The 15,287-nt window shown below is 42.0% G+C and overlaps 1 protein-coding gene across 6 annotated transcripts in view; it reads left to right on the top strand.

Annotated features, from left to right (window-relative positions):
• Positions 1–15,287, top strand: part of LOC136863966 (uncharacterized) — a 458,924-nt gene that overhangs the window by 361,783 nt on the left and 81,854 nt on the right. For 5 of the 6 annotated variants that reach the window (XM_067140426.2, XM_067140430.2, XM_067140428.2 and 2 more), the window contains one exon: positions 6,743–6,820. In XM_067140426.2, coding sequence (XP_066996527.2) covers positions 6,743–6,820 — 78 coding nt within the window. The remainder of the gene's footprint in view (positions 1–6,742; positions 6,821–15,287) is intronic. The other variant, XM_067140427.2, reaches the window with a different exon arrangement.

Below are 15,287 nucleotides of genomic sequence, written 5' to 3'. Positions count from 1 at the left end.
TGGATTTTTTCCAGTTCTTGAATCAGGTAATTCTGGTGAGGATCCCATACACTGGAACCATACTCTAGTTCGGGTTTACCAGAGACTTATATGCCCTCTCCTTTACATCCTTACTACAACCCCTAAACACCCTCATAACCATGTGCAGAGATCTGTACCCTTTATTTACAATTAAAATTTTATCTTAACGGCCTCTCACCGCTGAGTTCCGTGGTTCAAATCCCGGTCACTCCACGTGATATTTGTCCTGGACAAAGCGAATGCGGGTCATGTTTTTCTCCGGGTACTCCGGTTTTCCCTGTTATAATTCATTCCAGCAACACTCTCCAATATCATTTAATTTCATCCGTCAATCATTAATCATTGCCGCAGAGGAGTGCGACAGGCTTCGGCAGCCGGCACAGTTCCAATCTGGCCGCTAGATTGTGGGTCCTGCCCGGTCGTATGACTGCAAACAGGCTGTGGATTCTAATTTTAATTTTCTTCTTCTTTGTTTACCCTCCAGGGTCGGTTTTTCCCTCGGACTCAGCGAGGGAACCCACCTCTCCCACCTTAAGGGCAGTGTCATGGAGCGGGAGACATTGGGTAGGGGAATACAATTGGGGAGGAGGACCAATTGTATCCCCCTACATTCACGCTTGTAGTAGGAGGAAGGCCTCGAAAACTCATTTGGCTAACTACAAATTCAAACATCGTCTTCAAATAACCAAAACTTACCAACTGAGTAACTTGCCTGTAGCGACATTGTATCTATTTTGTTTTGTAGAGGGAATAATTTAAAGAACGTTTTAATAAAACAGGGTAGACAAATTCATAAAATGTTTCAAGGGAATGTGAGAAATAAATAAGGATATGTTCTGAAGGGAGACAGTAATCATTTTCCGGAAGGTGTCTCAAATCTGAATATTTAGTAAGAATTTGTCGAAATAAATGCCACTTAGATCTGCATGCGTTGATAGAGAATTCTTTCCTGTAAATTTATTTCATATAGAAAGCGTTCAAAATATTAATGTTAAACATTACGTACGACATTGTTACGGAAAGTTGAGGAAATCCAAGGAGAATTTAGATTAAAATATTATAGAAAATCCTGCACCGATACAATAGAGGAACATTTTTGAAAGTCGACTTTGTTCTTACAATGGCAACATAGTTGATACCAATGCCCACATACACATAGCCGACGAAACAAACAATATATATCTCGTGCCATCTCTGTTGTCTTAGATCTGCAGTTGGCAATCAAGTGTGTCCTGAAAATAAAGTGGCTAACGGTGTGCTGTGTGAACTCCGAGCGTGTGGCAGAAATCATCAGTTGAAGAGTTTCCTTTAGTGGATGTACTCAGGGATACAGTTTCTTCGAGCCATCAATCTGTATAGGAAACTGCACGTTCTATCACACTCCTCTTTCAATCATTTATTGGAAGTGGAGTTACTACACAAGAACAACTAATGTCTCGGGACAGGTTTCAGATATAAAATTTCTGAGTGAGACTGGCATTTTGTCATGCCTGCGTTTTATCACCGTCGTCACCCAGCAAGTGTTGTTTCTCACGGTGTCGTTAAGAAGTGTCCCAATGTGAACACTGCGGGGAAATTGGGAATTGAATCCAGGCTTTTGGCACTCCACCTAGTGATTATAAATACTATACCACCACCTCTCCTACCGTGCCGATCAACATTCTGATGGTGAACATTTTTACGACCAACAGGACTCGAACCAGCTAACCACGGTGTCAGACTTGACATCTTAAGGTTCATGGCCACTAGACTGGCTATGCAACAGAAATGGGTATAGTTCCATAAAAGAAAACAATTTGGTATGGCTGCCTCGGTATTTATTATAGCACGGGGACACATTGCACGTTCTTTCATCTTCCCCTTATTGTTATTCCCCTATCGTTATCTAAACAGAAGATACATGAGGGCTGAGAAGACTTGGGAGAAAGGAGACGAGCAGCTCGACTAAGTGGTATGTTCAGAGCTGTCAGTGGAGAGATGGCGTGGAATGACATTAGCAGACGAATAAGTTTGAGTGGTGTCTTTGAAAGTAGGAAAGATCACAATATGAAGATAAACTTGAAATTCAAGAGGACAAATTGGGGCAAATATTCGTTTATAGGAAGGGGAGTTAGGGATCGGAATAACTTACCAAGGGAGGTGTTCAGTAAATTTCCAATTTCTTTGAAATCATTCAAGAAAAGGCTAGAAAAAAGATAGGGAATCTACCACCTGGGGGACTGCCCTAAATGCAGATCAGTGCTGATTGATTGATTGATTGATTGATTGATTGATTGATTGATTGATTGATTGATTGATTGTGAGAAATTCAGGTGGACCACCCTAAATTTAATTTTAAGCAACAAAACCTACGATTCAACAGTTGAAACGTACGGCTATATATCTCACTGTGAGATTGCTCTTCAACTGCCATCACGTAAGATGAGTAGACCTTCAGTCAACCCTCACGTACAGGTACAAATCCCTGACCTGGCCTGGAATCGAACCCGCGACCTCCGATTAAGAGGCAGGCACTCAACCCCTATACCGCAAAGCTGGCACTACGGCTACATACCTTGAAAGCAAATTTAGGACCTGAATATTCCCACGATGAGGTATTATACTTCACGCAAAGTAAATATTGTACAACATATCTTCGTTCTGCCTAGAAAGCCGCTATGTGATAATATTTCAGCTTAGAACACTGACCAGAAAGGTTCTGTCATCTAAAGTTCAGTATTACATGAACTATATAAACGAATTTTCGTTATAAGTGATCCTTTTTCTGAGGGTTAGTATTTCTCCCCTCAACATTGTCACACATGGTATTTAGAGGCGCAACGGCGATATATCGTGGGCTTACTAGGAAAATCATTGAACTGAGATAAACGAATTTTAAAGTTTGAATGATTGTGAAAAATCAGGTTTTCAATTAGAACACTTCTGCTTATTTTTATTCATTAACACAAGTATTGTCCTCCTCTGTGGTGTAATAGTTAGTGTGATTAGCTGACAAACCCGGAGGCCTGGGTTCGATTCCCGGCTCTGCCACGAAATTTGCAAAAGTGGTACGAGGGCTGGAACGGGGTCCACTCAGCCTCGGGAGGTCAACTGAGTAGAGGGAGGTTCTATTCCCACCTCAGCCATCCTCGAAGTGGTTTTCCATAGTTTCCCACTTCTCCAGGTAAATGCCGGGATGGTATCTAACTTAAGGCCACGGCCCATTCCTTCCCTCCTCCTTGTCTATCCCCTCCAAACTTCCCATCCCCCAAAAGGCCCCTGTTCAGCATAGCCGGTGAGGCCGCCTGGGCGAGGTACTGCTCCTCCTCTCCAGTTGTATCCACCGACCCAAAATCTGACGCTTGAGGCGGTAGAGGTGGGATCCCTCGCTGAGTCCGAGGGAAAAATCAATCCTGGAGGGTAAACGGATTAAGAAGGAATACAAGTACTAGGCTACATCTGGATATAATTACAAATTTCATACACTTTTTAATCCTAGTAGAGCCTAACTTAGCAATATGAACACTTTCAACATTGCAACTAACATATATAAAGTGTGTTATCTTTTATTTTTTACTATATGAAAAATTATTTGAACACTGATGTCTTTTGCTTTAACTGCTACCTTCAGAATCATCACTTGCACTATCCTCCACAGCAGGTTCTGGCACTTTGTCAGCTGCAGAGTCGGATGTTGGCAGACTATTGTACCAGCCATACAGCTCTTCAGGAATGATACCTGCACGGCAATTTAATATGATCATTCTTCTTTGCTCTGTTAGGAGACTATGGAATGAACGTTATGTTTGAAAGTTCTGTAATGGTGGAAAATAACCTAGTCCTTCTTTGTTCATTTCTATACAATGTCCGCTGTTAAATACCTTCAATTAAATGTTTGTTTAAATCTTTGACAGTATCCGGTATTCGGGAGATAGTGGGTTCGAACCCCACTGTCGGTAGCTTTAAAGATGGTGTTATGTAGTTTCCCATTTTCACACCAGGCAAATGCTAGGGATGTACCTTAATTAAGGCCACGGCCGCTTCCTTCACATTCCTAGCCCTTTCCTGCCCCATCGTCGTCGTAAGACCTAACTGTGTTGGTGTGACGTAAAGCAACTTGTAAAAAAAAATGTTTGACACAGTACGAATTTAAGTAACCTTTTTCTGAGTAGACATGTTCCCAACTAAATCCACGTATCTGGTGACTAGGGACCTCCTAAACAATAATTTTAATAACGTTGATGCAAATATTACGTCTTGCCGTTCTGTTCTGTATAGATCTTGCTTCTGTGTTTTTCTCCTTTATTTTCGAAAACTTTGCAATCTACATAAAAATAATGATTTCCACACAATACTTCTAGTTTCTATTTTGTTGGTCAATGGAGTTCTTCTTTCTTTCTTTCTTTCTTTCTTTCTTTCTTTCTTTCTTTCATACTTTGCTAGTGGTTTTACGTCGCACCGACACAGATAGGTCTTATGGCGACGATGGGATAGGAAAGGCCTAGGAGTTGGAAGCAAGGGGCCGTGGCCTTAATTAAGGTACAGCCCCAGCATTTGCCTGGTGTGAAAATGGGAAACCACGGAAAATCATCTTCAGGGCTGCCGACGGTGGGATTCGAACCCACTATCTCCCGGATGCAAGCTCACAGCCGCGCGTCTCTAACCGCACGGTCAAATCACCCGGTGCTTGTGGTTTAACGTCGCACTAACACATCGAAGGTTATCGGTGACGCAAGGATGGCAGAGGGCTGGGACAGGGAAGGTAGCGGCCGTGGCCTTAATTAAGGTACAGCCCCAGCATTTTCCTGGTGTGAAAATGAGGAAACCACTGAAAACCATCTTCAGGGCTGCAGACGGTGGGATTTAAACCCACCATCTCCCGAATTCAAGCTCACAACTAGGTGACCCTAAACGCACGGCCAACTCGCTCGGTAAATGGCGTAATAAATATGTAAAAGCCATAATGTTACACGTTAATGCGACCGTCAGTTGTTTTGAAGCCCCCTTCCAGAAAGGAATGGGCGAGTCAGGATGGGGAGCATCCGGCCAGCCTGTTCTGTGTGCGACAGCCACTACTTCTATTGTCTGTTTCGTGTGGTGTCTCAGGCGAAAGTAGAACACTCGTATTCTGGCCGCACCCCGAAGATACTAGAACTTCATCTCCAGGTATATGAAAGTTGGCTCGCCTCGAAAGTTGTGTTGTTGCCTTGTGTTGTGTGGAGTATTGAGTAGACAGTTACGAATCGTGAGCTGAGAGTTCAGTATGTGGGTCGTTCACGTGAGTTGACTGTGCGAGTTACCGGTCTTGTCCGTGGTCGAGCCAAGTGAACAGCAAGGTGCGTTGTGATAGCCATCAGATGTGTGTTCGAACCTGACTACATCGAACTGTTATGTAAAGTGACTGTGGTGCGTGCGAAGCGAAGTGAAGGTTGAAACCTGTCAATCAAGATTACGAATGATTGCCGCTCCAGGTTGACGGTGTACTGCCAGCCGAAGGCCTGCGGTGAGAACAAGACACTTTTATAAATAGCCAGTAGGTCAAATTAGTGAAGTGTTCTCATTCATTGTCGAGAATAATTGTGTGTGTACTAATTGGTCATCCTCGATTAAATTAGTTCAATTAAACAATAACAATAACATGTCATCAGTTAAGCCCCGTAAGGTAAACACACAAAATCAGTTAAATTAGTTTGCGAGAGATTCACTCCACTTTGAGGTCGGGAAAAACAATGATGTTGATATCGTTGTAAGTGTCACACATGTGCACTGTTACCTGTTTGTGGAAATCCTTGTCCACATGAGAATGATGGGAACAAATATAAAAAAGGTCTCTGATTGGAGGTTGACGGTGTACAGGGAACGTCAACGATGGTCGGTCGATGTGAACAAAGCATCTGTTTCTGATTAGAAAAATATTATCTGCAGGAGATGGAGGTTACATTTAAATCAGTGATCATCGCCAGTTCATCAAAGCAGACTGTACCATGAGCAACGAATGAACTAAAACCAAACCAAACCCCATGGTGCAATAGCCCGAAGGGCCTTGGCCTTCCAAGCGCTGATCAGCTCGAAGACCTGCAGATTACGAGGTGTAGTGTGGTCAGCGTAACGATTCATCTCGACCGTTATTCTTGGCTTTCTAGACCGGGGCCGTCATCTCATCGTCAGATAGCTTCTCAATTGTATAGGCTGAGTGGACATAGAACTAGCCCTCAGGTCCAGGTAAAAATCCCTGACCTGGCCGGTAATCGAACCCGGGACCTTCAGGTAAGAGGCAGGCACGATACCCCTACACCGCGGGGCCGGGAACGAATGAACTGGAGTTTTTATTATTATTATTATTATTATTATTATTATTATTATTATTATTATTATTATTATTATTTTATGGACGCAAGATGAAGAAAGGGCGAGCCTCACACATGGAACTGTAGCCTATAGTATTGTATACTAGGTATTACATGCATATTTGCATGGTTATTCACACAGTTTTTACCATATTACACAACACATTCATCTTACTTGTGCATCTATATCTCGCACACACACACACACACACGCAAACTTACACACACACGCGCGCGCGCGCGCGTATACAACTGACCACGTAAGTGTCTTGAACCATTCAGAGCGATCAATGATTCAATATGTGTTCGTCAAGAGTCGTTACATATCTGTAGACTGTATACGCAATTCCATAAACAAGTGTAACTACATCCATGCTTATTTTATTTGTTTGCAGGAATTCAACGACTTCCGATCGAAGTGCGGCTTACTGTGGAGCTATGACTGGGTCAGTATTCCACTCGTTTACACTCAGGTGAGTTTGCTGAACTTCATTTTTCTACTTTAAAAGGCTGTCTATCAGTGCCAATGTTTCTGACTCCCCCGTATCCATACCGGGCTGTGAGCGCCGCAATGGCATGCCAACCCAAATGAAGCGAATGTTAATACGATAGCTGTGAGTATGTATTCGGGAGATAGCGGGTTCGAACCCCACTGTCGGAAGCCCTGAAGATGGTTTTCCGTGGTTTTCCATTTTTACACCAGGCAAATGCTGGGGCTGTACCTTAATTAAGGCCAGGCCCGCTTTCTTCCCACTCCTAGCCCTCTTCTATCCCACCGTCGCCTTAAGACCTATTTGTGTCACTGCGACGTAAAGCAAATCGTAAAAAAAAGAGAGAATTTCAACCAGATACATAACGAATTGAATCTCATGATCTATAGTCACAGGTATGGTAGGTGAGTAAAAGTGAGTCAAAGTGGTACATTTGAACTGAACGGAATAGAAGACTGCATACCAATTAAATTACTTGCTAGCTCGATAAATAAACAGGAGACCTCCTTAGCTCAGGGACTGTGCTGCTGGCTTCCCACCCGAAAGGCTGAGGTTCGAATCCCGATCGATACTGAGTTGAGATTTTCATCTCGAAAATCACGTGGCGTTAGGAAGGGCATCAACCCTTAAACCAGGGCCTCTCAAACGCCCAAAATCTCACGCGTGCAAACTGAGACGCAGAGTTCCTGTGCACAGTGCATCGGTCCCACTCGGCTCGGCTCGGACAAACCCTTCTTCTCTGGGCTACTAAGCTCGGCTCAACTTTTGGCATGTACTGCTCACCACGGCGTCTCCATACACGTTGACGTCCACCACGCTGTGGGCGTTCTGATCCACCACAGACTCTCCAAGACCTCGAAGAGGCTCTAATTGAAGAATGGGACCTGATATCGCAACGTGACCTCCTTGTGAACTGGCCTATCTCATTGTAGCGATTCCTCAAGCGTTGAATAACTGACAGAGAGGCACTGAGATCCACAGCAACACGAGAAAAAGTCTATCCTCCCTGAATCAAGGTGACGGCCCTTGCGACTAGAACCCCATTAAGATGTCTCATGGGATGTGCTGGTTTACGTACAACGTACTCACATGACCGCAGTAGTGTGTGTACCTCACAACGACACACGGACGCACAGCCATTCACTTTGTTTTGGGTGGACACCTGACAGTTTAACGCATGGCTACGCCTACAGATGGAGTATAACTTCGAGTTGACACACCCTGAGTAGCTAAGGTCTCAAAGTATGCTGTACGACCATTTGAACCCCATCTACCAAATTAACGTTCACATACCAGACGTTACAAAACATGTTTCCCTAATGTTTTTGAACTGTGTATATTATTATTATTATTATTATTATTATTATTATTATTATTATTATTATTATTATTATTATTAATCGACTCCATGTCCGAATGGTCCGCGTAGTGGCTCTCGGTCTAGAGGATCGCGGGTTCGATTGCTGGCCGGGGCGAGGAGTTTAGCGACATGGTTAATTCCCCTTTTTCAAGCATTGGGTGTTTGTGATTGTCTTAATATAGCTCCCTCCATATACACAGTACACACCACACTAAGAACCACGACACGAACACGCAAGATTGAATACGTCCCTTCACATGGGATCGGCGTTAAGAAAGGCGTCTGGCCGTAAAACTGGACCAAATCTACATGTGGGACGCAGATTGCACCCGCGACTCCACAAGGGTGTAAGAAAGTTGGCGAAATAATATGATAATTTTTGTACTAGCGAAACGCTTTAAATAACGTCTACCTTATTATCGTAAAGTTGATTCAGGTATAATCTCGTGATTTTAAAACAAATAAATAATCTTACATTATGTTCTTCTGTTCTAAATATGGATATGCCATTTAATTAGGAACAGGGAGAAACGAAAAATTAATGAAATCTCAATAGAACAGAACCTCACGGAACACAAGCAGGTGATACAAAATAGAGAACTTTAAAGAAACGGTGGTTTCTTATTTCTAGAATAAGCAAGCCCGTAGTCTTACGCTAGTGTTGATATCGTGATTATAGCCACGGGGTCTCCAACTTTAGACGGAACCGAAACGTTGTTTATGTATTCCAGGGATGTTGGGAGCAACACAAACACCCAGTCCCAGAACCAAGGGAATTAAATATCAATCAATCAATCAATCAATCAATCAATCAATCAATCAATCAATCAATCAATCAATCAATCAATCAGTTACCACTGATCTGCATTTAGGGTAGTCGCCCAGGAGGCAAATTCCCTGTCTGTTGTTTACCTAGCATTTTCTTAATTAATTGCAAAGAATTTGGAAATGTATTGAACATCTCCCCACCGAGCTCGATAGCTGCAGTCGCTTAAGTGCGGCCAGTATCCAGTATTCGGGAGATAGTAGGTTCGAACCCCACTGTCGGCAGCCCTAAAAATGGTTTTCCGTGGTTTCCCATTTTCACACCAGGCAAATGCTGGGGTTATACCTTAATTAAGGCCACGGCCGCTTCCTTCCCACTCCTAGCCCTTTCCTGTCCCATCGTCGCCATAAGACCTATCTGTGTCGGTGTGACGTAAAGCAACTAGCAAAAAAAAAATCTCCCTTGGTAAATTATACCAATCCCTTACTCCTCTCTTATACACGAATATTTTCTCCAATTTTTCCTCTTGAATCCCAACGATATCTTAATATTATGATCTTTTCTACTTTTAAAAACGCCACATATTCGTCTACAAATGTCATTCCACGCCATCTCTCCACTGACAGCTCGGAACATATCTCCTAGACGAGCAGCTCGTCTCCTTTCTCCCAAGTCATCCCAGCCGAACTTTGCAATTTTCGTAACTCTACTCTTTTGTCCGAAATCACCCAGAACAAATCCAGCTGCTTTTCTTTGGCTTTTTTCCCAATTCTCGAATAAAGTGATCCTGACAAGGGTCCCATACACTGGAACCATACTCTAGTTGGGATCTTGTATGAGACATATACGCTCTCTCCTTTATATCCTTACTACAACCCCTAAATATCATCATAAACATGTGCAGAGATCTGTACCCTTTATTTACAATACCGATTATGTGACTACTCCAATTAAGATCTTTCCTTGTATTACCACCTAGGTACTTACAATGATCCCCACAAGGAATTTTCAACCCATCAACGCACTAATTAAAATTGAGAAGACTTTTCCTATTACTGAAATTCACAACCTGACTTTTAGCTCGGTTTATCATCATACCATTGCCTGCTGTCCATCCCACATTTCACAACATTGTCGAAGTCTCTTTTGCAGTTGCTCACAACCTTGTAACTTATTTATTACACTGTGCAATATAACGTCGTCCACAAAAAGACTAATCTTCGAATCTGGTTCTTTGCTCATATCATTTATATATAAGAAAACATCTGTCTTTCCTTTTTAATACGTTTACCCTCCAGGGTTGGTTTTCCCCTCGGACTCAGCGAGGGATCCCACTTCTACCTTCTCAAGGGCAGTGTCCTGGAGAGTGAGACTTTGGGTCGGGGGATACAACTGGTTAGGAAGACCAGTACCTCACCCAGGCAACCTCACCTGCTATGCTGAACATGGGTCTTAGTGCGGGGGAGGAGGGGGATGGGAAGATTAGAAGGGATAGACAAGGAAGACGGAAGAAAGCGGCCGTGGCCTTAAGTTAGGTACCATCCCGGCATTTGCCTGGAGGAGAAGTGGGGAAACCACGGAATACCACTTCGAGGATGGCTGAGGAGGGAGTCGAACCTCCCTCTACTCAGTTGGCCCCCGAGGCTGAGTGGACCCCGTTCCAGCCCTCGTACCACTTTTCAAATTTTGTGGCAGAGCCGGGAATCGAACCCGGACCTCCGGGGGTGGCACCTAATCACACTAACAACTACACCACTGAGACGGACTTAAAAAAAATATAAAAGGCCCAATAATACTGCCTTGAAGAATTCCCCTCTTGACGATTACAGGATCAAATATTGCTTCACCTACTTAATTCTCTGAATTCTAATTTCTTGATATATAGCAACCGAGCAGTGGCCGTGCGGTTAGGGTCACGCAGCTGTGAGCTTGCATTCGGAATACAGTGGGTTCAAACCCCACTTTCGGCAGCCCTGAAGATGGTTTTCAGTTGTCTCCCATTTTTACACCAGGCAAATGCTGGGGCTGTAACTTAATTAAGGCCACGGCCGCTTTTTTCTCACTCCTAGCCCTTTAATATCCCATCGTCGCCATAAGACCTATCTGAGTCGGTGTGTCGTAAAGCAGCTTGTAGAAAAACCGAAGTTAATCCAGAGATGCATGAAATCGTTTGTTCATTATCGCTGTACTAGCGACACCTTGCGAATTCATCTGCAAGGTTGAATTAAATGCACACTTTTGAAGACTTATAAAACAGACATAATAATACTTCAATTTCTAAGATATTGTGCACCAAACAAGTAAATTTTCCTTTTCACATATTCATTGCTGTGCATTTAAGGGTTAATTATTTCAAGGTTAAAGATGTTCAAACATAAGAAGCCGCAAAGAAAGGATCGTGGAGGAGCTTAGTTCAATCACAGAAGCATTCCATTGTATGTATGTATGTATGTATGTATGTATGTATGTATGTATGTATGTATGTATGTATGTATGTATGTATGTATGTATGTATGTATGTATGTATGTATGTATGTATGTATGTATGTATGTATGTATGTATGTATGTATGTATGTATGTATGTATGTATGTATGTATGTATGTATGTATGTATTGAAACCGTTCAATACCATGTTAATAGGTATGCCAAAGAGTTCGGAGGCTGGAACTCTAATTACTCTTAAGTAGAGAGATAAGCTCTGGGTACAGCGTGACGTTGGTATTACCCTCTCTATCGTGCAAGAGTGTTTGCGATATGACGCGAGTCTTAGGATGCTGCTTGTCAGAAGGCGGGGCTAATTTACAGGGTTTCAACCTAAGAACTGTATATTACTATCACTTCTCTGCCTATTTCGTCCATACCAACCCTCAGATTTCGCGGGCTCACCAATGATAATAATAATGATAATTCGCCACAAGTCCAGGAAAACTACATAAGAAGGATTAATAAACTTCGCATAATTTGCAGTATCCAATGATGTAGAAATTTAGTTTCCTTCTCGACGCAGGACAGCATCGTAGTGATAAATATCAGATGGCCCATATAGTTTTTAAACTCAGAGTGCCCCCGTCATCCCCCACCGCGTGTGCCTAAAATCCAAAAGATGCATTCGTAATTACCTTGAAACACACGATCAGATTTGAATGAAAATAGTTCAGTAGATAGAGTGTGTAAAGAGCTACAAATTGAGTATCAATACGACTTTGGAAGATGACTACTAACGGAGCGAAATGCAAAAGTGGGAGGGGCGTACCCTTTTCCGTAGCGAATTCCACTAGCCGGCTATTTAAGGAGCTTCACCTTGCACATTTCATTATTCTATATCATGGTTTGTGCGAGTCAAGTCACAGTGCAGACAAAGTGCATCCCAGATGCGTGTCTTCTTTGTGCGCATGTCTATAATCATTGTGTGATAGATGTGTGTGGTATCGACAGGATTACGTGTGATCCTTACCATTCTTGTGATGTAATGAGCATGAAGGATTATTACAACTGATATTCTAAGCAGGCTAAGCAAATGCGTTTCAGTTAGAGATCGGGTCAAACTATTTGTGCTCGCCAGCATGTACTTGATACCGTGATTAGTGAGAACAAAATACTGTATCATAGTGCTACAGTGAGCTCGTGTGAGGCTATCAGTCATAGAACCAAATAGATTAACTTAACTGTACTAGCTAGAGACGAAAATGAAGGAGTGAAATTTGTGCGTGGATAGCTGAATTATCGGGAACGCCGTCAGTGATGAATAGGGATTGAATAGTGACCTCTAGAGACAATACTCGCTATTCGGAGTAATCCACCTCGAGTCTACGAGGGGAAGCCTCCAATACCGTATCGTATTTTGAAGTCAATAAATAGTACCTGTAAATAACACGATATGTAATTTATTCAGATGCATTTGAGTGCCCTTTGAACCCAAGATCAGACGACGGACGCCAAGAACGCGCCTAAGTGCCTGCGATATTCCAGAATTAAGAAGACATCGCGGAAGTTCGACGGTTTGGAGATCCGTAAGAAGACAACGTTCCAGTTCATCATGAAGACAGCGCGACTCCAAACGAACTCAGGACTCCCAACCAGTGGAATGGCAGTCGTGGAACAGTAAAACTCATGGGAGCCTTCGGATGATTGCCGGGTTATACATCAAACAATAAGTACAATCAACTAGCCTTAAGCATGGAAAACCCTTAAGGTCGTCTTTATATGATTATTTGACGTGTACTGTATGTAGATTTGCCAGCATGCATTTCGATTTTAAGATAGCGGGTAGATAATGAGAGACGCACGACTCAAAGGGGTGTGGTGTGTTTATTAGTGCTTGTCTTCAGAGTGATTTCTTAGACAATCACTGAATCCCTTCTGAGGATCGCATGATTTAGTAGTAGTGCCCTATGTTTTGTTTTACGGGTATGTACTGGTGAAGTACCAGTAGGAGGGAAATTCAAATAAGTGGCTAGATTCCCGTTGTGTTTCTAATAAAGTAAATTGGTAAGATCTTCCTAAAATTCAATTATTATGTTGTGTTAAACAGAGACCTGGTACTTTACAGATGAAATTTGCATGACGGTAGTATCCACCTGTAGTTTAAGGACGGCTGTTATGTGAAGACAGAAGACTCCCGGCTCGGGATATGAACTTGGCTTAGAAAGGTAGCGTGTATATTGAGTGATTTCGACTTGAGAATGTCAAAAATGAAATTCAAAAGTGAATAACGAACTCATAAAAATGGCATTACCCATGTGATAAGTTAAGTGTAGCATACCTCAAAATTGCCACGCAGGCAACTTAATTGGCATTTCATGTATGTACAGGATTTTTCATAGATGGTCTTTCAGCGAATAAAATTGTGTTTTGAACTACAGTAGATAAAAATCCATTCTTATCCTTTATTAGAATATTCCTCTCATTATACTGCCCTGCTTTCAAGATATTTATTTTTACAGGCCTACTTTATTTTCTTGGGACAGGACCATTGACCCATATGCGTCTGAAGGAAGTCTTTGCTCGGAATGAAAGTAGGGAGGATGGGACCTCGATGCCCGGGTTTGATTCTCCGAGGTTCTTCATCCATAAGATTTTCATCCATGACATATTTGTGAGGCATGATGTTTAAACTTGGTGCTTTTTCGATGCCCGGGACAGATACAGTATGTATGTATGTATGTATGTATGTATGTATGTATGTATGTATGTATGTATGTATGTATGTATGTATGTATGTATGTATGTATGTATGTCATCGTCCAGTCTCTCATACCACCTAGTTGAAACTGAATCCGTCTGTCCCTGTGACACTAGTAGATATTAATATAAAATGGGTCCACCTTTTACCTTTATGACAGTTCAAACTTAACGGGGAACAATTGATTGCCTGACTAGAGAATGGGCTAACCCACAAAAATTCAAAAATTTGTTTTATCGTGATTTTTGCATGGTGCTGGTATCTCTTAGTAATTCTGTGCATTACTTGTGGTAGTAGGATAGTTCCTTGTCTGTCCAAATACGCACAGAAATCTGGGAATCAGCTGTACATTTAGTAAGAGAAGAGGCTAACCCACATGCCTCAGTAAACTGGAGCAGAAAATGTCTTGTGATGGTGAAAATAATAGTGTTAGACTGAGTAAAATGTCTTAGGTGACCAAACAACGGTTTTTATGTGGGTAAATGTATAAAACGTAAACGAAACGAAGACAGCTGGAAGATGTTCGTAGCTAAGAGATTGGGGAACCTTATGTAAGTGGTAAAACTAAGCAGCTTGTGCCAGTTAAGAAAATAGGTGAAGGAAGTAAGTGCGGAGTGAAGAATGAAAAGGCTAATGTTAAGTGATGTGAGTGTTACAAACTATCTGATATTGACAAAGAAAGCTGTTTTTTAGGATTTTACAAACTTGCAAAATTACATCTTACAAAATGTTTGTTTGTTTGTTTGTTTGTTTGTTCGGTTTGATTAAAAAGAAATCATGTAAGACAGCCTATTAAAAAAGGAAATTGAACCTAAAAAATGAAAGCGGTGAAGATTTCAGAGTGTGTTTAAAATATTTTTGTGACACTTTTTCTGTATCTAGAAAGCGTGTTTCAGTTGCTAGACGTGGGATGAAAGAAGAACAATCCTGTAGAAGAGTTGACAATGATTTCAGTGATAGTGATGCAAATCTGAATGGAAATACTTCATTTTTTCTTTCACCTTCCATCCCGTCAGTACTATGTCAGGACAAGAGAGGGAGGCACGTGAAGTGTTGGAAAAATTAATAACTGACTGTCAATTTATTTTGTGTATAAACATATTAACATGTTTATGAAATGCACAAACTCTGTCTCAAAG

This window comes from Anabrus simplex, chromosome 2 (assembly GCF_040414725.1).
Source record: "Anabrus simplex isolate iqAnaSimp1 chromosome 2, ASM4041472v1, whole genome shotgun sequence".
Classification (NCBI taxonomy): domain Eukaryota; kingdom Metazoa; phylum Arthropoda; class Insecta; order Orthoptera; family Tettigoniidae; genus Anabrus; species Anabrus simplex.
This window is presented reverse-complemented; position numbering and strand designations above follow the sequence as displayed.